This window comes from Heptranchias perlo, chromosome 22 (assembly GCF_035084215.1).
Source record: "Heptranchias perlo isolate sHepPer1 chromosome 22, sHepPer1.hap1, whole genome shotgun sequence".
NCBI lineage: Eukaryota > Metazoa > Chordata > Chondrichthyes > Hexanchiformes > Hexanchidae > Heptranchias > Heptranchias perlo.
The window spans coordinates 50,810,153-50,832,957 of NC_090346.1; the positions used below are offsets into that span (position 1 = coordinate 50,810,153).

At 44.3% G+C, this 22,805-nt stretch overlaps 1 protein-coding gene across 3 annotated transcripts in view; it reads left to right on the plus strand.

Annotated features, from left to right (window-relative positions):
* ankfn1b (ankyrin repeat and fibronectin type III domain containing 1b) overlaps window positions 1-22,805 on the plus strand; it is an 834,116-nt gene that overhangs the window by 133,307 nt on the left and 678,004 nt on the right. For all 3 annotated transcript variants that reach the window (XM_068003637.1, XM_068003639.1, XM_068003638.1), the window contains one exon: window positions 18,432-18,616. In XM_068003637.1, the coding sequence (XP_067859738.1) occupies window positions 18,432-18,616 (185 nt within the window). The remainder of the gene's footprint in view (window positions 1-18,431; window positions 18,617-22,805) is intronic.

Below are 22,805 nucleotides of genomic sequence, written 5' to 3' on the forward strand. Positions count from 1 at the left end.
ACAGGGAGGTCTTAACCTGAGAGCCTCCGCTGCCTGGGATCGTCACCCCCCCGATACCCGTATCGCGGCAAATGACTCGATACAACACACGAGCAAGACCGTGGAAAGAGAACAGACCCCAGATGTGATCGGAAAGCTCTCCGACTCCCATCCATTGATTAGGACTGCGGTACGGGTGTCCACGTACAGCAGTCGGATCCAATCGCGGATTCCCTCCCCAAACCCCATTTTGGCGAGCACGTACATCATGTACGAGTGGGATATTCTGTCAAAGGCCTTCTCCTGGTCCAGGCTGATGAGGCTGGTGTTCACCCATCTGTCCTGCACGTAGGCGATCGTATCCCTGAGCAGCGCGAGGCTATCAGAGATCTTCCTGCCGGGTACACTGACCGGGGTGGATCACCCGCTCCAGAGCAGACTTCAGCCTGTTGGCGATGGCCTTAGACAGAATCTTGCAGTCCACATTTAGCAAGAACATAAGAACATAAGAACGTAAGAAATAGGAGCAGGAGTAGGCCAATCGGCCCCTCGAGCCTGCTCCACCATTCAATAAGATCATGATGTGGCGATGCCGGTGATGGACTGGGGTTGACAATTGTAAACAATTTTACAACACCAAGTTATAGTCCAGCAATTTTATTTTAAATTCACAAGCTTTTGGAGGCTACCTCCTTCCTCAGGTGAACCTGAGGAAGGAGGTAGCCTCCGAAAGCTTGTGAATTTAAAATAACATTGCTGGACTATAACTTGGTGTTGTAAAATTGTTTACAATAAGATCATGGCTGATCTGATCCTAACCTCAAATCTAAATTCATGTCCAATTTCCTGCCCGCTCCCCGTAACCCCTAATTCCCTTTACTTCTAGGAAACTGTCTATTTCTGTTTTAAATTTATTTAATGATGTAGCTTCCACAGCTTCCTGGGGCAGCAAATTCCACAGACCTACTACCCTCTGAGTGAAGAAGTTTCTCCTCATCTCAGTTTTGAAAGAGCAGCCCCTTATTCTAAGATTATGCCCCCTCGTTCTAGTTTCACCCATCCTTGGGAACATCCTTACCGTATCCACCCGATCAAGCCCCTTCACAATCTTATATGTTTCAATAAGATCGCCTCTCATTCTTCTGAACTCCAATGAGTAGAGTCCCAATCTACTCAACCTCTCCTCATATGTCCGCCCCCTCATCCCCGGGATTAACCGAGTGAACCTTCTTTGTACTGCCTCAAGAGCAAGTATGTCTTTTCTTAAGTATGGAGACCAAAACTGTATGCAGTATTCCAGGTGCGGTCTCACCAATACCTTATATAACTGCAGCAATACCTCCCTGTTTTTATATTCTATCCCCCGAGCAATAAAAGCCAACATTCCGTTGGCCTTCTTGATCACCTTATGCACCTGCATACTAACCTTTTGATTTTCTTGCACTAGGACCCCCAGATCCCTTTGTACTGCAGTACTTTCCAGTTTCTCGCCATTAAGATAATACAAGGAAGTGGGTCGCCAATTTCCGATTTCTTCCCTCTCCCCCTTCCGTTTGTAGATGAGGGTGACGATGCCTTTCCTCATGGACTTTAACATGCTGCCTGCCAGAAGCATACCCCTGTACACTTCCAGCAGGTCTGGGCCTATCCAGTCCCACAGAGCCGAGTACAACTCGACTGGTAAGCCGTCGCTTCTGGGAGTTCTGCTCTTCTCGAAGGATCGGACGGCCTTTGTCAGCTCGTCCAAAGTCAGCAGCCAATCCGTGCTCTCCCACTCATTGTCCTCTAAAATCTCTGTGATCGAGAGCAGGAAGGACTGGGAGGCCATGCTGTCTGTTGGATTTGCATCATACAGCCTGACATAAAAGGATTTGCTGATCCTCAGTATGTCGGCCGGTGAAGAAGTCACTGAGCTGTCTTCCTTCTTCAGGCTGCTGATCACAGAGGTCTCTGTACAGATCCTGGAAGAAGAAGCGCGAGCACTTCTCGTCCTGCTCCATGGAGCGGATTCTGGACCGGAAGATGATCTTTGAGGCCTCGGAGATGAAGAACGAGGTTTGATGGCCCTTCACCTCTATGGTTTCCCCCCCGAAATCGACTCCCATCGACTGCAGCTGGAGCAGAACCTGCAGGCTTTTCTGGAGCTGGGACAATTCCCTCTGTCTCCCACTCGCCTTCTGAACATCTTTGAAGATGACGAACCTCTTGATGTTGGCCGTGATCGCTTCCCACCAGTGCACCGTGGAGTTGGAGAGGGGTTTCACGGTCCTCCAACCTGTGTAATCCCTCCTTAGTGTATTGATGTTCTCCAGGGTCAACAGTCTCGCATTCAGCTACCCAAGTTAAGGCAGTTTTATTTTGCCAGCCTACACCCAGTAGAAACTGCATTGAGACTGAACTAAACCAATGTCCCTCACAGTCAATGGAGCCAGCAGAAAGGGAATTTAATCTCAACAGTCTGTACTGGATTTGAAATCAAGGCAAATTAATGGGTGAAAAACCATGGGTTCTTCCCATGATCATTTCCTATGTTGCACTCACCCCTCTCATTGCATGTATCTCTGATTTGGGAGTGCTGAATAACAAAATATGCCCCTATTTCATGTAAGCTTGGTTATTAATATCTTGCAATGTCTTTTTGCTACAATATATCTTATCTGTAAATAAATTTGAGCAAATAGTGTACCCTTTATACTGTGGTCTTGCAGTGTGTTATTTTTCCACTTTTTGAGATGACAGGAGAATATAGTTGGCATTCCATTATTCTCCAGTAAACAATTCACTACAATTTACAATTTACAACAACAACAACAACAACAACTTGCATTTATATAGCGCCTTTAATGTAGTAAAACGTCCCAGGGTGCTTCACAGGAGCGATTTTCAAACAAAATTTGATACCGAGCCACATAAGGAGATATTAGGACAAAGAGATAGATTTTAAGGAACATCTTAAAGGAGGAGAGAGAGGCAGAGAGGTTTAAGGAGGGAATTCCAGAGCTTAGGGCCTAGGCAGCTGAAGGCACGTCTGAAAATGGCGGAGTGATTAAAATTGGGGATGCGCAAGAGGCAAGAATTGGAGGAGCGCAGAGATCTCGGAGGATTGTAGGGCTGGAGGAGGTTACAGAGATAGGGAGGGGCGAGGCTGTGGAGGGATTTGAAAACGAGGATGAGAATTTTAAAGTTGAGGTGTTCCTGGACCGGGAACCAATGTAGGTCAGTGAGCACGGGGTGAGGGAGAACGGGACTTGGTGCGAGTTAGGATACAGGCAATTTATTTGTTAATGCTGGACCTGGGCTCTGCTTACCCATACTGAACAGAGGATAAAAATGTCGGCTTTGTCTCATAAAAGACTTGGTCTGCTTATGGAAACTGTGGATTAACTGTGAACTCAAGAAAAAGCCTAAATTGTAACAGCATTTCTAGCAACATGACCAGCAGCAAAATATGTGCTCGCTTGCCAGCTGAACCGTACTTACTGCACCCACACAAGCTATACTCTTCCATCTCAGACAAATCCTGGTGGGCTGTGGCTAGAAAGGACATTCTCTCACACCTTTTTATTATGCCTTCACGTTTCATGCAAACCCTGAACAACCTGACAATCCCTGTGGACTCAAGCCCATGCTCAAGAAAATGAGGGCAACCTGTACCACCCGGGCTAGTACAACTCTGCTAGCTGAAAAAAATGTCTTCCTCAACTGTGGTAGAGTGCAGCCCTCCCACACCAAACATGTGGCTGAAATGCCATTGGAAGATATTCTAATCAGAGTGAGTGATGTTCAGCTTTAGCCGACAACTGGGAAAATATCAGCCAGAGGCTTCCCTCTCAGGCCAGCCTTCCAATGTTAGGGTGTGCTGTGGTGTTTTTGGCTGAGAGTATGGAGAAAAAGAACAAGATCAGCATCAAGGAAAGAAAGGGACTCATCTGCCTGGTATTTTGCCAACCTTAGTTAGATGGCCAAAACAACTTGCTCTGAATCCCATGTGTCACTTGTGATGGAGAGAAGGATTTCAACCTAGCAATGGAAGGGCATACATTTTCTTAGCTCTTCCGCTGAGAATTATTCTAGACTGTGTGTACCCAGACATGTCCTTGATCTCACACGGGCCTCAAAGTACTGACTCAGTGAGGTCCATATAACATTGTTTGGAGCTCCCACAGGCATTTTGCAATTTTTGGTAAAGTTAAAATTAAATCGGAGATTGAAAAAATGAATACTGCATCACACAAAGACAGTCAATGCCCGTTGCAGCACCTGCTCGTCTTGCTAGTTGAGCTGCTACAGAATGAACGTTCATGAACCAACCCTTCCCCCCCACCATTTGTTGACACCTTCCATTGAGTATAAATTAGCACTGTTGTTCCAATTGTTTTGAGTAGATCGATTGAATTGTCATGGTGATGGAATGCCTGTTATGTCTGGAATTCATTCCTTGGTAAATCAATCCTTCACTAGTCATAGAGAGCATGGGATTTTTTTCAAGTGGTTTTTAGGAGTAATCAGAGCACCTCAGAGGAAGGCAGTTTACTCCTGGTGTGCAGGATGTGCAGGCTTGTATTTTTTGTTCCAGAAGTATTCTATTTTATGTTAAATCAAAGCAAAGCTCCCTCCTGCCAAGACCAGTTATTCCTGGGCTAATTGCAGCTCACTGCAGCAACCCTATTAGCTGCCCATTTACAAGACATCCCAATTTTTCAAACTCTACTGAAAAGGGAACACACTGCCAGAGCTGTTGTTTCTCACACCACTTTGCAACCCGAAATGCTCCACCTGGGGAAATATTGAAAGTCCCCGAGCGTTTTACATTGAGGTTATCCGAATCTTGGGCAAAAGTTGTTTTCACAAAAGTGAAAAAGAGATGGGATCACCACAAAGGCAAAATTTGATTGTTCCAGGATGAAAAGCAATTAAAAAAATTTCAGAAAGAATCTTGGAAAGGGTGATGTTCCAAATTCCAGCAGCATAACTTACTGGTAAATTAAACACATTAAATGAAAAAATTCATTTACACTACAACTGGAGGTGGGTGCAAAATGGTTTTCATTTGCACCAACGCTAAAGTAATAAAGATAAATTTCTGTTTGTACTCTCCCAGCCTCGCTCGTCAAGAGTGCATATTGGGCAATTGTGCACACGCAGTTCATGATTTTCTTAACATTAAAATTAAATGAGGGAAAATCCTGAGTTGCACGCGTGCGAATCTCTGATATGCACTCCCAGCAGGTAGGGCTCTGGGGGGCAGCATGCAAGCGGAAAATTTACTCTATCATGTAAATTCAAAGTCAAGGCCTGACCAGACTATGAGTCTCCCTCTGCTTTGCTTCAGAATCAGGTTGGGCTCTAACTCTGGATTTACACAACAAAACCTCAGCACTGGAATGAAGTGAAGTTGCTTTGCACTATTGCTGCAGTTGTTGTGGAGTTACTTATTTTTTCATTAATCTTAAAAATGAGAAAACTAGAAATAAGGGAATTCAGACGGTGCTTTCTCACACAATTGTGGTTGCCAACTCTGGAGGTTTGATCACTTGGTTACATGTCACATGCCTGCAGTTTGCAAATGTTATTGCATTTACCTTTATAAAGGTTGGGTCCCCTGCAGTTGAGTGTCTTTGCTCACTATGAGTCTATAAAAAATGTGTTAGAAATGTTCCCAAACCATCAAGGAGCTGTTCTGATGTTTAACGAGTAGTCATTCACTACATGAAAACTTTCACAAATTGATTCCTAAGATCAATCAGTTTACTATCTCTGAATATAAGTCAAAAAAGACTTGATTCACTCTTGAAACATGACATATTGGTTCTACAAGTGTACCTACTGATTGGCACTTTGAGAAGTTTGAATTTTGTTTGGTCCCACGCCAAGGGAATCATGATACACCACAGAAAATAAAATTGAGAGCAAGGGAATAAAATTGAGAGCAGCAAGAGAGGGGAAGACCCAGTGGAAATCTACAATACAAATAGTACAAACAGTTGTTCAAGAACAAGTGAAAGGGAAAAGCGTAGAGCAGCGGAAAGAAAGTGTACTTTAGGCACGACAGAAAAAATAAAAACTAGAAGGCGTAAGGCGATTAACCCAGCATCAAAGCTGTGGCGGGGGTTGGGAACCTGAGCAGGGAGACAGAGGAAAGCGTATCAGGAAGGGACAGAAGGTATGGAGTAAAAGGTAAAGTGTTAAAAAAGGAAAAAGCAGGAACTAAGTGTCACAAAACATATTTGAAAGTTCTTTATCTGAATGCACGTAGCATTCGTAACAAAATGGATGAGTTAATGGCACAAATAACTACGTATGGGTATGATCTTGTGGCCATTACAGAAACATGGCTGCAGGGTGACAATGACTGGGAATTAAATATGCCAGGGTATTTAACAATCAGGAAGGACAGGCAGGAAGGAAGGGGAGGTGGGGTGGCTATGTTAATAAAGGAAGGAATCACTGTAATACAGAGAAATGATATTGGGACAAAGGATCAGGATAATGAAACAGTTTGGGTAGAGATAAGGAATAATAAGGGAAAAAAAACACTCATGGGCGTAGTATATAGGCCTCCTAATAGTTGCAACTCTGCTGGAAGAAGTATTAATCAGGAAATAGTCGGGGCATGTAATAAGGGAACAGCTATAATTATGGGGAATTTTAACTATCATATTAACTGGACAAATCAAATTGGGCAGGGCAGCCTTGAGGAAGAGTTTATTGAGTGTATTAGGGATGGATTTCTTGAGCAGTATGTAACTGATCCTCCAAGGGGGCAAGCAACCTTGGAACTGGTCCTTTGTAATGAGCCAGGATTAATTAATAATGTCCTTGTTAAGGATCCCCTTGGAATGAGTGACCATAACATGGTTACATTCCATATCCAATTAGAGGGTGAGAAGGTTGGTTCTCAAACAAGCGTACTGAGCTTGAATAAAGGAGACTATGGTGGTATGAGAGCGGAATTGATTAAAGTGGACTGGGAAAATAGATTAAAGGGTAAGACGGTACATGAGCAGTGGTGTTCATTCAAGGAGTTATTTTACAACTTTCAAAAAATATATATTCCACTGAGGAAAAAAGGGTGTAAAAGAAATGACAGCCATCCGTGGCTAAGTAAAAAAATTAAGGACAGTATCCGACTAAAAACAAGGACATATAAGGTAGCCAAACTTAGTGGGAGGATAGAAGATTGGGAAGTCTTCAAAAGACAGCAAAAAGTAACTAAAGGATTGATTAAGAAAGGGAAGAGAGATTATGAAAATAAATTAGCAAAAAATATAAAAGCAGACAGCAAGAGTTTCTATAGTTATATAAAAAGAAAAAGGGTGGCTAAGGCAAACGTAGGTCCCTTAGAGGATGAGACCGGGAAATTAATGGTGGGAAACATGGAGATGGCAAAAATGCTGAACAAATATTTTGTTTCAGTCTTTACGGTAGAGGACACTAAGAATATCCCAACACTGGACAAATAGGGGGCTCTTGGGGGGGAGGAGCTAAATACGATTAAAATCACGAAGGAATTGGTACTCAGTAAATTAATGGGACTCAAGGTGGATAAATCCCCTGGACCTGATGGCTTACATCCGAGGGTCTTGAGGGAAGTGGCAGTCGGGATTGTGGATGCTTTGGTAATAATTTTCCAAAATTCTCTGGACTCGGCAAAGGTCCCGGCAGATTGGAAAACTGCTAATGTCACACCCTTATTTAAAAAGGGTAGTAGGCAGAAGGCTGGAAATTATAGACCAGTTAGCCTAACATCTGTGGTGGGTAAAATTTTGGAATCTATTATTAAGGAGACAGTAGCGGAACATTTGGATAAACATAATTTAATAGGACAAAGTCAGCATGGCTTTACGAAGGGGAAGTCATGTCTGACAAATTTGCTTGAGTTCTTTGAGGACATAACGTACAGGGTGGATAAAGGGGAACCAGTGGACGTAGTGTATTTAGACTTCCAGAAGGCATTCGACAAGGTGCCACAAAAAAGATTATTGCTCAAGATAAAGAATCACTGGATTGGGGGTATTATTCTGGCATGGGTGGAGGATTGGTTATCTAACAGGAAGCAGAGAGTTGGGATAAATGGTTCATTCTCGGACTGGCAACCAGTAGCCAGTGGTATTCCGCAGGGGTCGGTGCTGGGTCCCCAACTCTTTACAATCTATATTAACGATTTGGAGGAGGGGACCGAGTGTAACGTATCAAAGTTTGCAGATGATACAAAGATGGGAGGGAAAGTGGAGAGCGAGGAGGACATAAAAAACCTACAGGGGGATATAGACAGGCTGGGTGAGTGGGCGGAGATTTGGCAGTTGCAATACAATATTGGAAAATGTGAGGTTATGCACTTTGGCAGGAAAAATCAGAGAGCAAGTTATCATCTTAATGGCGAGAAACTGGAAAGTACTGCAGTACAAAGGGATCTGGGGGTCCTAGTGCAAGAAGATCAAAAAGTTAGTATGCAGGTGCAGCAGGTGATCAAGAAGGCCAACGGAATGTTGGCTTTTATTGCTCGGGGGATAAAATATAAAAACAGGGAGGTATTGCTGCAGTTATATAAGGTATTGGTGAGACCGCACCTGGAATACTGCATACAGTTTTGGTGTCCATACTTAAGAAAAGACATGCTTGCTGTCGAGGCAGTACAAAGAAGGTTCACTCGGTTAATCCCGGGGATGAGGGGGCGGACATATGAGGAGAGGTTGAGTAGATTGGGACTCTACTCATTGGAGTTCAGAAGAATGAGAGGCGATCTTATTGAAACATATAAGATTGTGAAGGGACGTGATCGGGTGGATGCGGTAAGGATGTTCCCAAGGATGGGTGAACTAGAACGTGGGGGCATAATCTTAGAATAAGGGGCTGCTCTTTCAAAACTGAGATGAGGAGAAACTTCTTCACTCAGAGGGTAGTAGGTCTGTGGAATTTGCTGCCCCAGGAAGCAGTGGAAGCTACATCATTAAATAAATTTAAAACAGAAATCGACAGTTTCCTAGAAGTAAAGGGAATTAGGGATTACGGGGAGCCGGCAGGAAATTGGACATGAATTTAGATTTGAGATTAGGATCAGATCAGCCATGATCTTATTGAATGGCGGAGCAGGCTCGAGGGGCCGATTGGCCTACTCCTGCTCTTATTTCTTATCTTCTTATGTTCTTATGTAAAAATGTTCAAAAGATGCTCTGCAGCGTTATCAATCAGGAAGAAAGTTAAAAAATAAGGCACCTGTGACTACTAAAGTACAACTCATAACTTTTAAGTAAGGCCAGGGACCCAGTACCACATCTATTGGAGTTTTATTCACAACTCCATTATCATAGATCAAGTCTCTGTGCTCAAGGGCACTTTATCTGGACACATAGGACTATAAATTGGGCTGCTTAGCGCCCGTTTTGTACGTGTAATGTGGTCTCTTATGGACCCAAAATGGCATCCGGAATGCACGCGCAGACTTCTAGTATGACGTGCGCCAGACGCCACCTTGGCAAAGACGTTTGCGCATGCGCAGATAACTAACGCCGGCAGCATGTAAAGTAGGGAGAATATGTGGTAGATCAGTGTGCAACGCTGATTTAAAGGGACAGATGTGATTTTGGAACTCAACACTCCAGCCAACGCACTGTCTTAACCACGCACAGCTGAACAGGTCGTAAACAGTGTGGATGACGCCCCCCTCCGCCAGCGCTATTTAAAGGGATCATTCAGGATTTACAGTTTAGTTGCTTCTGGCTGCTGATGCATTTGTACCTGTTTTGGGGGTCTCCTATACTTGAATACCAGGACTCGGGGACAGAGCCTACAAATTAGAGCCTGGACTTGCAGGAGTGAAGTTAGGAAACGCTTCCACACGCAAAGGGTGGTAGAAGTTTGGAACGCTCTTCTGCAAATGGCAGTTGATGCTAACTTAATTCTTAATTTTAAATCTGAGATTGATTGATTTTTGTTGATCAAAGGTATTAAGGGATTTGGGGCTAAGGCGGGTATATGGAGTTAGGTCACAGATTAACCATGATCTCATTGAATGGCGGAACAGGCTCGAGGGGCTAAATGGCCTATTCCTGTTCCTATCTTCCTATGTCCCTATAATAAAGTTTCAATACTCTACAGGGAGTGAGCTGGCTAGCTGACAGGCAACAGCAAGGGCATTGGCAGAGTGGCAGGAGTGGGACAGAAATGCTGTCATCCTGAGAGAGGACAGGAGGTTCATGTTCCATGGAACCACTGCCACTTGCTGCCTCCTGTTATGTGCCACTTTCTCCTGCAAGAAAGCGGGACATGTGTTGGTGAGTGTCCTGCAAGATGTTTGGGTGATGTGCCCATCATGGTTGAATAGCCACCAGTGTATGTGACCTGTGAGTTGTGGGTGTGCGGCTTGCAACAGTGGTAATGTGTGAGGGTGAGAGGAAGCATCTGATTGGAAGAGTTGAGTACTGATTGAAAGAGTTTGTTGGTATGTGGGTGATGGGGTTGTAGTGCGTGGAGCAGTGGGTGCAGTTGGTAGGAGATGCCACTTGACAGTTGACCTCACTCACCTTGATCACTCATGGCGAAGCATTGAATTTCTTCCTGCATTGCATCTATGTTCGTGGTGCTATGCACCTGGCATTGACTTAGTCCCCTACTGCCTCCCACTGCCTCGGGAGCATATATCTGGAGGGCCTCTTACCCCCCTGCGGATATAGGATGCCCCTCCTTCTGTCCATCTCTTGCACCAAGGCCTCTAGTGCATCAGCAGAGAACCTCGGTGCACGCACTCTCACAGGCCTGATACAAACTCAGATCGGCAGATTGGTGAGGTCTGGCGTGCAGATTGGAGGATGTGGGATTTAATAGTGCACAACCTTTATTCAATGTTTTAACATAACTCAACAGTTTGTAAACATAGGGACAGGAGCTGCATCTGTGTTTTAAGTGTGCGATGCCTGATCTCCGTTCACACTCCATGCAGACCTGTATCTTATATTTTGCAAATATGAAGTGGAAGCTGCCTTTACGTGGTGCTAGCCAGTCACGATATCGGGGCCCCTCCTGCTGGTGAGCAGCCACTCTACCAGCGCAGCTCGGCCTGGCTGCTCGCAGCAATCAGGTAAATCACCAGGCAGAATGAATGTTAAGTGCTCCCTGTATCTCAACGACCGGGTGCTGGTTAATCACGCATCGCGACTCCTGCACCTGGTTTCGGGGGTTATCCAATTTAACCCCCGTAATGATTTGTTTTGTTCTACCGTGCCACTATTTCTTGATGGGCGACCTAAGCTTTGATCTGAAACAACAATCAAGATATCTGAAGTTTAAAAAAATTGTTTATACTGCAACTTGGTAAATTCTGCAGAAATTGCATTCTCTCTCATTCTGACACTGACAGTGGGCAAGGTTCCTCACCACTAGCATTTAGTCTGAAAATTTAGGTGTGGGTACCAACATTGGAAATAGTTTCTGTTCCCTGCATTGACACTCTTCATAAGAAATAGGAACAGGAGTAGGCCATACGGCCTCTCGAGCCTGCTCCGCCATTCAATAAGATCATGGCTGATCTACCTCAACTCCACTTTCCCACCCTATTCCCATATCCCTTCAATTTTAGGAACACAAAAAATCCTCTTCTCCCCCCTCCTCCTCGCCCCCCCCCCCCCCCAGCTAAAAAAAAGATGATTTTGTTTTCTCGCCAGTGCTGACAATTTCAGCAGATTCAACATAGAAAATTTGGGGGTTTGGGTTTTGACACAAGAATCCTCAGCTTATGAATGTGTGTCTGCAAGACTGAAGGATAGCCAGGATCATCTTCTGGAAATCACTTTAGTTGGGGCCATTATAACTCAGCTATATCCCTGCCGGTAGGAATTAGAGAAGTGTGGCTTTGTAACCTGATGCAGAGGGAGTGGTGTGTGAGTTTTCATTCAATAGCACTGCAATTTTATAGTAGATACCTGGGGAATATGTCCTTGTTGTTTTAAAAGAGAATAAAACAGCATACTGTATGAGAATGTGCTACTGCATCAATTGCCACGTCCCTGTTGGAATAAGCTGAAGTTTACTTGTTAGGCATCCTATTGAAGATGGGTCAATCAATATGAAGCAATTCAATGAAATCCTGGATAAGCCCGAGGCATCCATTTTGTGCCTTGTGTTTCTTCCTGAGGGTGTATGTTGATTTAATGAGATTTGTTCCCCCCCTCTGAGACGGTTTGATTTTGCTTTGTCCTGAAGTGTTTAAATGATCGATTACAATCCAGCAGCATAAGACATGTAATTCCACACAGTATATCTGTACAAAGCGGCAGTGATTCTGTCCCAACCTGACTCATCAACACAGTCTATGCATTGGGAGGATTTATGCTACACATTTGTTTTGTTGGTTTGCTTTGTTCTAAAGATTTTAATTTTATTATTTGGAGGTCGTGTTTGTTCCACATTTATGCCTTATGGCACACATTGGGCTCTAATTTCTCCATGGGGCTAATAAAATGGTTCCAGTGCAGTGACGCTGTTTGGGCGCTGCGTTTTCTTGTGCTGCTTCTTGCTGAGCTTGTGCTACAATCCAAGGTTAGCTCTTTACAATAAATATTTACCACTCCTGGTGCACAGTGCATGACTAGCCAAGAGTCACACAGGGTCAGGGCAGATTATCCAGTTCCAATAGCTCTTAAAAGACTGCTCTCTAGTCACCTTTAAAGCTGTTCTATAACTGAGGGGGGAAATGGCAGAGGCAGATAAGAGGCAAGAACTACCCCATTCTGGGATACTGCTTTGGAGGCTTTGCTGCAGGAGATTTGCAGAAAAGGATGACTTGTTTTTGGAGGTAACTAACACACTGCAACAAAGAGCAGTACCAGAGCAAAATGGATGAAGGTGACAGAGGGAGTGAATGCTGTCTTATGGTGTCCTCACCCCGGGAGCCGGTGAAGAAAAAAATTGCTGGACTATACATGATTGTCAAAGTAAGTGGGTTAACATTCAGCTTCATTTTATAATGTCGTCTTACTGTTATCAAAAACGTTATCTTAACTGCACTTCATTTTAAACTTGGTACACCATCATAGAGGGAAAAAGCACTGCACTTTGATAATTATTTATCTTTCTAAATTAACAATGATGCTTATATTATTCCTGGGCATTGTGTAATATTGCCATATCAATATGTTGACCCATTAAATGTGCCAAGCATCAGGTATGAAGCCAGCGCAAGGTACCAACATATGTCCCTTTCATATTTGCTTCCAGGAAATTGTTACACAGATCAAGAGGCAACGCATGCAGATAAGAGGACTATGACTAAAGCTGTGACCCTTGTTTCCTTATGAAGAATGAGCCTTGGAGATTCTGGGCATGAAGGCAACAGAGGGAATAGGGGAGGCTGATGTCAAAGATCTTCTCCATGCTTGTGGCTAGTGTCATTTACTTTTCGTCCTTACTTCCTTATTCACTCACTCACTCCCTCATGTACAGGCAGATGTTGCAACACTACAGCCTAACACACCAAGATGTCTTGCCATGTGAAGCTATGTTGCAAAGGCTGTCTCACTTCTAGCATTCTAAAGTATGTTATTCTTCTGTTCTTCTAGGTGCCCAAGCGGAGGAGGTGGAGAGCCCAATAAACAACATCAGCTGAGATCTCACAGCAGCATGTGTAACCCATTCCTACAGTGGCAAACACCAGCGCAGATATGTCCTCTGCTGAGGAGGGGATCATTAGAGAATTGCAGATGAAGAGCAGAGCACAAGTGAGGAGGAACAAGTGCAGGTGGAGTTGCAAGAGATGTAACCTGCTGGCCAGAAGACCAACTCAAGGGTTCCTTCAGTTGCTGGGCCCAAGGGTTTGGATTTCAAGGGTCTACCGAGAAACACACTTTGATCGATCAACATCAACACATCATGGAGTCATTTTAGAATATGTAACTAGCATGTACAGTTGGAAGGCATCACAAGATAGTTACAGACCAGGGAAGGCCATTTGGCCCATCTAAGTTCACCCATGTAGAAAGGTCCAAAAGTCCCCCTCCATTGGAGAACACATTCGTTTCTCAAATAATTCCAGGGTTTTAACCCCCACTACTCTTATGTGGAAGTCTATTCCATTCGTTGATTGTGCTTTGTGTGATAAAGAATTTCCTGGTAGAAATCCTAAATTTACCTTTTACTATATTGAATCTGTCCCTTTGTCCTACCCTCACAATTTAATTTTAATGTAACATTCTGGAATTACCTTTTCCATTCTTTTAACTATCTTATATTATCTTTAAAATTATTTTGCAGATGCCCCTTTTTCAGGCTAAAAACCCCAAGTGCCTTCAATCTTTCTTCATAACTCCGACTAGGGATCAGGCTTCTTGCTCTTCTCTGCACAGCCTCCCTTGTGTCTCTGTGACCATGGAGGAATCCACAGTTTTCGTCTGTGCAGTGCTGCATGACTGCCTGCCTAAGCTGCAGCTCATCAGGGAGAATATGGCAAATTCAGGCCCCTCTGTAGCAGAGCCCCCATTAGTTGAGGTTGTAAGCTGAGGCACAGCTGCCGTTACAAATGCTATAACTGGGGCTCTTCACTTACCTCATTGATGTCCAGTGATCTGTTCTCACTCAAATCTCTATCTGCTGAGGGAGTGATCTGTACAAGGGCAATGCCAGGAATTGGCATAGATGATGGAGAAGTCTCTCAGGGTGATGCCATATCCAAAACTCGCAGCCACTCCAATCAAATGACTAGTGATGTATCATATGGCATCCAGGCTCAATCAGCCACTCTATCAATCTCCTGGTGCATGTAGTTGCAGAGCCATCTACTGACCCACCACAAGACCATTTCCACCCCAAGAGGCAAACACTGACACCCAGTCACCATCCATATCACTTCCTCCTGCCATTGGGAAACATTAGGAGGAGTACATGGTTAGCAAGTAGATCACATACACACATTGTTACAAAGATAAAATACCGAGGCAAAAAAAACACCAAATGCACCTGCATTGCACAGTGTAAGGATCAATAAAAGTTGGCTTGATTGATACTAGCATGTCTCTCCCTGTTCTGTCCATGCTGATGCACCCTAGTGAGAAAGCAGACACAATTGCACTGACTTATATCTGCGCAACAAATTCAATTTTCCTTTGAGCATTGCACCAAATCAATATCCTAATTTAAACAAATATGCATGGCACCCTGGCATATTGGTCCAAATCTTTCAGGTAAATATTTGTTGCCAGTATAGATATGTACAAGTAGAAGATTACCACTTAAGTAAGTAACATCATTACTTCGTGGAGTCTGGAGGTGGGGGTGGGGAGAGAGAGAAATGTGATTGTGATGCGGGGCAGACCAGATTGCATTGCGGACAGAGCATTCAGATGAACTGTGCATTGTTTATTATACCAATGTTTAATGTTTTACCAATTAGAATTGCTGTTTTTGCAAAGACAAAGATATTCTCAACAAAGCTGAACATACATTCTCAACCAGTGAAGTTTCCATAGCAACAATGAGACCCAGTGCTTTAGAACATTTTTCAAATTTTCTTGGGCACATAATAAAATATTACCTTTTGGGGGTGGGGTGGAAGAGTACGACATGATATTTTATAGTGTTTTCTTATGTGTTTTGGTTCATGGCACAAAAAAAATTGGTATTAAAATTGTGACTTTCATTCAAAGAGAGTGCTGGTGTGAAAGCTGGGCAAGTTAGTGGTGCAATAAGGTCTGCTTCTCTGAGATTGGAGTGTCAACATGTTGTTTGGGCAGACCAGAGGATGATTTGCATTACTTTACAAACCTGTGCTACTATTTTATTTGGGAGTGCTTTGTGGAGTAAAGCAGAAGTTGCAGTGACATTTTTCAACTTGCCATGAAACAAAAGGTTATTTTTCCTCAACATTCTCCTCCATACTCAAAAGGCTTAGTTTATGAAATATAAACAGAAAATGCCGGAAATACTCAGCAAGTCAGGCAGCATCTGTGGAGAAAGAAACAGAGTTAACGTTTCAGGTCGATGTCCTTTCATCAGGTCTTTGACCTGAAACATTGGGCTCGATTTTCGCACCCCCGATCGGGCGCGTTCATGGTGGGGGCGGGCTGCGAAAATCGGGAATTCCTGGGGCGGGTCTGGAGTCCGGCTCCAACCCGCCCACTTCCGGGTTCCCCAGTGACGTGCTGACATGCGCTTGCAGCCCCCGCATGTGGTACTCCCGCCGGCAATTAAAGCCGGCAGGGTGCCACTTAAAGTATTTATTTAGGTATTTCAGGACCTTTAGAGACCTGATTAACATGATATTTTAGGAGGGGTGGGATTTTGCAAACAACTGGGACTGTTTCCCGTACTGGGAGAAACACTCCCAGTTCACATGGACATGTTGCAGCCATCAGCCTGTGGCAGCTGCAAAGGTCCATTTGACAGGTGGGGGGTGGGGAGGAGACCCTCACTCATTGCAGGAGGCCACTCTGTCACTTTGGACAAAGTTTGGCCTCCACCACCCTCCTCCTAACAATAAAATTCACCAACTTGCACACTTACCCCGGGGTCCAGACACATGTACCTACCTTGCGGACCCCCTCAAATGTACATCTTCCGGATGGGGGCCGCCGTAGCTGCAGTCATGACCTCCTCAGAGGACGAACAGCATCGCCGGTCACGCCATCCACGCCGTCCACCTCTGACAAGTGGAGCTCCACAACAGAGTGCTGTGACACATCCACCTGTACAGCAGGAGGGAGGGCAATGGCAGAGAGAGATGCGTCGCAGAGGGCACTACCCTCGCCACGGGGTCCACAGACCGAGGCTCAGCTTCCTGGACCTCTCTGAGCAGCAGTGCACACGGAGGCTCAGAGTCACTCGACATGTAGCCGTGGACATCTGCAGCCTCTTTCATGCCGAGCTGCTCCTGGCTGGCCCGAGCACCATCTTCTTACCTGTCGCTGTCAAAGTCACCACTGCGCTCAACAACTTCTCCTCCGCATCCTTCCAGGGTGCCACCGGGGACATTGCCGACGTCTCTCAGTCGTCTGCACAAAAGAGCCCTGCAAGTACACCTACACCCACCCTGCAGTGACACAATGGGTGGCATCAGTTGTGGGTCTTCATAGTGATCCTCAGGAAAGGGCATTATTGCACAAACCAGACAAGATTCGCAAAGACGTGGCAGTAGTGGTGCCAATATAATATGTGATGTGAGTTGATCAGAAATTAAATATAGGTAAAAACCATGACAAACCCTCAAACACCCTTGTGCATCCCCTTCATGCTCACGACACGTTTGCCTTACGCTTCCTACTGCACATATGTGATGCATGCCCTGTGGCTACAGCACAGGTAGTGGCAGGTTGAGTGAGGCTGACTGTGAAAGAGATGCATGAAAGGGTGAGTATGAGATAGAGCCATGAGATTGTATGAGGATTGGGTTGAGTGGTAGTGGCGGGATGAGTATTGGTGAGTTGAGTAAGTGCAGGTAAGATGAGGATGAGCTTTGAGTGGGTATGAGGGGTGATGTGAGAGTAGTGTTGGCAGTGCTGAAGGAGATGTGGGGTGGGGGCGGTGATGTGGCAGATGGAGTGTAGGGGAATGAGTAAATGTACTCACTTTGGCTGACCTACTGAGGTCATTGGAGCGCCTCCTGCACTGTATGCAGGTGCGCGATATGTTGGTGGTGCAGGTGACCCCCTCTGCCACCTTCAGCCAGGCCTTTCTGGTGGCAGAGGCAGGCCGCTTCCTCCCGCCCGCCGGGGGGAAGATCTCTGTCCTCCCCCTCCTCCTCACCCCATCCAATAATACCTGGAGTGAGGCATCATTAAACCTGGGAGCAGCCTTCCACCTGGGCTGCTCCATGCTGTAATTTTTCCTATTTTCAGCAGCATCAGTCAGTGGAGGACTGCCCCTTTAAATAGGGCTCCTCCAGCTGACAGTCTGTGCTGCGCATGTGCAGTCCGCCCGCCACGCAGCTTACCAGCGGGAAACCCGGAAGCCCAGGTAAGTGGCTCCAATTAGCCTGCGATTCCATGCGGAGCACCCCGATTTCACTGGGCGCGTTACCCGTGCGCCCAGTCGACCCCCCGCTGCGAACCCGCCGCCTGGCTAATATCGGGCCCATTAACTCTGTTTCTTTCTCCACAGATGCTGCCTGACCTGCTGAGTATTTGCAGCATTTTCTGTTTTTATTTCGGATTTCCAGCATCCGCAGTATTTTGCATTTGATTTAGGTTTAGTTTATGGCTTGCTAGCATGGGGATAAGGATCTTCTATCATAAAATTACATTCTGAGGTATATGATAAACCCCTCAATGTTTTAATGTTTTAATAACAAACACCATATAAAAGAAACCCGCCAAACACACAAGCATTCTTATGACCCAGTACCATGCTAGAAACTTAAACTACTTTGCGGAATAAATATGTGTAACTTTTCTTCTCTTGGTAATGATGCAAAAATGAACTGTTTATTTCCTGTGCATTAAGGTGGAAATACTTTTTTGGTCTTTCCTTAGGTCTTTAGACAGAAAGTTGCAGCGCCCTCTGCTGGCTAAGTCTCGAACCCTACCCAGCATTCCTCAGTCACCCACCATTACAAGGGCCTACAAAGAGTTGATACCCGATAGTGATGATGGCAGAAGTCAGAGTAAATTTCTGCTCACAACAGAAACTCAAAAGGGATGCACAGTGCCATCATTCGGTGAGTTTAAAGTTAGGTTGTATTTAAATAGGCTTCACATCTGGCATGAAGTAACTTTACAGTTAACATTATAAACTTATTTTTGAAAGTACCCAGCGGGTTAATTCACCAACAGAGTTTCTTGGCCAGTCAAGGACTATACAGGGTGAGTGTGTTTCCATTTTATTCCCGTCTTCACTGCTCCATGTGAAAACTCTTCCTGGATGTTTTTACTCTTCTTTGCTACTCTTTTAAAAGTTGAGAATTCTGGTTGATGGCCAAAGCTCATAGTGCAGAGCAGCATCAAGGTTGGAAAGAGTAGACAGGAAGATGAGATAAATCAGAAAGTAGCGATATAGTTGATGTCGCACTGACTTTTTAAACCTGTTAATAGGAACATAGGAAACCTAGGACCAGGAGGAGGCCATTCAGCCCCTTGAGTCTGTGTTGCCATTCAGTTAGATCATGACTGATCTGTACCTCAACTCCGTTGATCCATATCCCTTGATACCCTTACCCAACAAAAATCTATCTGTCTCAATCTTGTAAGAGAAAGGGAAGACTGAAGACTGAGGAGTTCCACAGTTTTGAGGTCCGAGGAAAGAATGAGTTAGGAGACTGTGTGATCGGTCTTGATTCTATCACAGGAAGATTGTAGGATGATAAATAGTCCATGGGTTGGCATCTTTGAAGCTTAGAATGAACAAGAGAGTGGTTCAGAGCAACAGTGACCATAGTGTTATTTAGAAATTAAAGAGAGAGGAGAGAGAAAGAAAGGTTATGATGGAGAGAGAGGTTGAAAAGGTCTGCAGCATTTCAGAGCAGTGGAAGACTTGAGCAAGTGAGTAGAAATGTCCTGACAGAACGTGCTCACAAAACAAAAACTAAATTCATCTGGAAGCAACTTATTTTTTTGAAGCACTTGTTATTATATTTGGGTGGAAATGTTTAATGTTGGTCCTCCTGGAGCTAATAAAAGTATGAAAAATGACAATCCCAGGACCAGCAGCTCTCACTGAATGTTTGCAAAGGAATTAATGAAAATTTTTAATGATACAGGTGCTGTTCAAACTGCCACAGGCATGCACAGAGTTTATTTTTAGAATGCTGTTTTTTCTTCTGGTACCATTATTCCAGATGGCAGTTGAGATTGAAACATAAAAATACAATAACAGCAATAATATTTATGGACGTTGCTTAAGGCAGTCGATAAATTCCCTCATAAGAGACTGTTAGCTAAAGTTGAATGTCATGGAATTGAGGGCAGAATTATTGACCTGGTTAGGAAATCGGCTGAGTGGCAGGAGACAGAGAGTGGGGATAATTGGCAGGTACTCAAATTGGCAGGATGTGACTAATGGTCACAGAGATCTGTGTTGGGGCCTCAACTATTCACCGTATTCATTAATGACTTAGATGACAGGATAGAGAGTCACATACCCATGTTTGTCGATGACACAAAGATAGGCAGCATTGTAAGCAGTGTAGATGGAAGCATAAAATTAAAGAGAGATATTAATAGATTAAGTGAATGGGCAAAACTGTGGTAAATGGACTTCAATATAAGCAAGTGTGAGGTCATCCACTTTGGACCTAAAAAGGATAGATCAGAGTACTTTCTAAATGGTGAAGAGCTTGAAACAGTGGAGGACCAAAGAGACTTAGGGATCCATGTACATCGATCATTAAAATGTCATGGACTGGTACAGAAAATAATCAAAAAGGCTAATGGAATTCTGGCCTTTATATCTAGAGGACTAGAATACAAGGGGGTAGAAGTTATACCAAAGCTTTCCAAACCCTGGTCAGACCACACCTAGAGAACTGTGTTCAGTTCTGGGCACCGCACCTTAGGAAGGATATATTGGCTTTGGAGGGAGTGCAGCGTAGGTTTACTAGAATGATACCTGGACTCCAGGGTTAAATTACGAGGAGAGATTACACAAACTAGGGTTGTATTCCCTGGAATTTAGAAGATTATGGGATGATTTGATCGAAGTTTTCAAGATATTAAGGGGAACTGATAAGGTAGATAGAGAAACTATTTTCGCTGGTTGGGGAGTTTAGGACTAGAGGACATAGCCTAAAAGTCAGAGCCAGGACTTTCAGGAGTGAAGTTAGGAAACACTTCTATACGCAAAGGGTGGTAGAAGTTTGGAACTCTCTTCTGCAAATGGCAGCTAATGCTAGTTCAATTGTTATTTTAAATCTGAGATTGATAGATTTTTGTTAACCAAAGGTATTAAGGGATATGGGGCTAAGGTGGGGATATGGAGTTAGATTAGCCATAATCTCATTGAATGGTGGAACAGGCTCGAGGGACTAAATGGCCTACTCCTGTTCCTACATACCTATGACTGCTGCAGCATGCTAATGCACGACCAGAGGCTTGAAATGTTATCAATCTGAATATGCACAGGCAGGAACTCATAAGACGAGAGGTTTTACTTTCAGTAATTGTAGGAACCTAGTGAGTGTTTTTGAAGCACTTGGTGAACAGTGGTCAAGTTCTCCTATTTGTTGCACATATTCACTTCCACTTACTCCTTGTCTGCTGCTTCATTGTGATCATTTTTGGCCAGTTTTTTCTCTTCCTCCACTACCCCCCTCCAAAGGTGGTGATGACTCATGCTGGGGGTATGGTTCCACGGGTGCCGTCACTCTCTAATACTTTGCCCAAATATTCTTTCTTCATGTGTGAGTCAATAAGTGAGTGTTGACAAGTTATTTGGACAAGGAGAACAACCGACTCTGAACATGTTCTTACTCGATGCCCACATATGCTTTGCAGCAGAAGACACTGGGTCGAAATCAGCTGGCTGATTTTCTCCTCCTTAGCCCATAAGTGCCAAGGTTGATAATAGTACCGCCACTGCTGCCCTAGCTGAGTAAGCTAGTCCAGCACAGGCCAGGAACAGGAAAATCTGCCACATTATTATATGTGAAAACATGTCCTTCTTGAAAGACTGGAGGGTTTCTCCGAGCACAGATGCAAGGCATCAGATGCATATATGACAGTGCAAGAGGTGAAGGAGCATTGAAAGTCGTTGTAAATACAGAACTGCTTTCCCTGCCATGGCCCTCACTGTGCCTTGGCTCCCAAATCCATATCCCATTTGCAGTATATGCTAGTAATCCACGTGATCCAGCTATTACCAGTGGGAAAGTAATGTGGGAGAAAGTTCCGTTGGATTAGGTGGATCTTATAGTGCCATGGCATCATTGGAAGAAGAGCATGAAGTTCTCCTGGTGTCTTGGCCAACATTCCTCCCTCAACTAACATAACCAGAGACCGATTCATCTCATTGCCATTTATGGGATCTTGCTGTGCACAAAATGACTGCTGTGTTTATCCACATTATAATTGTAGAGTGTAGAAGAAAAAGGAGATCCCTTTTGCAGTACAAATCATTCTATGTGGAGTGCTTTAGGAAATAGAGGCGGTACAACGAAGGTTCACTAGATTGATTCCTGGGATGAGAGGGTTGTCCTATGAGGAGAGGTTGAGTAGAATGGGCCCATACTCTCAGGAATTTAAAAGAATGAGAGGTGATCTAATTGAAACATATAAGATCCTGAGAGGGCTTGACAGGGTAGATGCTGAGAGGTTGTTTCCCCTGGTTGGAGAGTCTAGAACTAGGGGGCATAGTCTCAGGTTAAGGAGTCGGCCATTTAGGACTGAGATGAGGAGAAATTTCTTCACTCAGAGGGTTGTGAATCTTTGGAATTCTCTACCACAGAGTGCTGTGGATGCTGAGTCGTTGAGTATATTCAAGATTGAGATCAATAGATTTTTGGACTCGAGGGGAATCAAAGGATATGGGGATCGGGTGGGAAAGTGGAGTTGATCTTATTGAATGACGGAGCAGGCTCCTATTTCTTATGTTCTCATGTTTTTATGTTTCTGAGAGACACGATACTATATAATTGCAAGTTATTTCCCTTCTTAACACAGGTAGAGACCAGAGACCAGGTCACCCACCTGCTCTCTCAGCTGCAGTGGTGGTATGGCCCAGGAGAACAGAATTAGCGTAGAGAAATAGTAACTTGACAAAAAATACATATCCTCCTGAAAATAAAAGCCTGATGTCAACGACATAGGTAGGACTAAGAAAGAGGTTCTGCTGAGGGAGTTTGAGCAGCTAGGGACTCAATTAAAAAGCAGAACCACAAAGGTGATAATCTCTGGATTATTACCTGAGCCACGAGC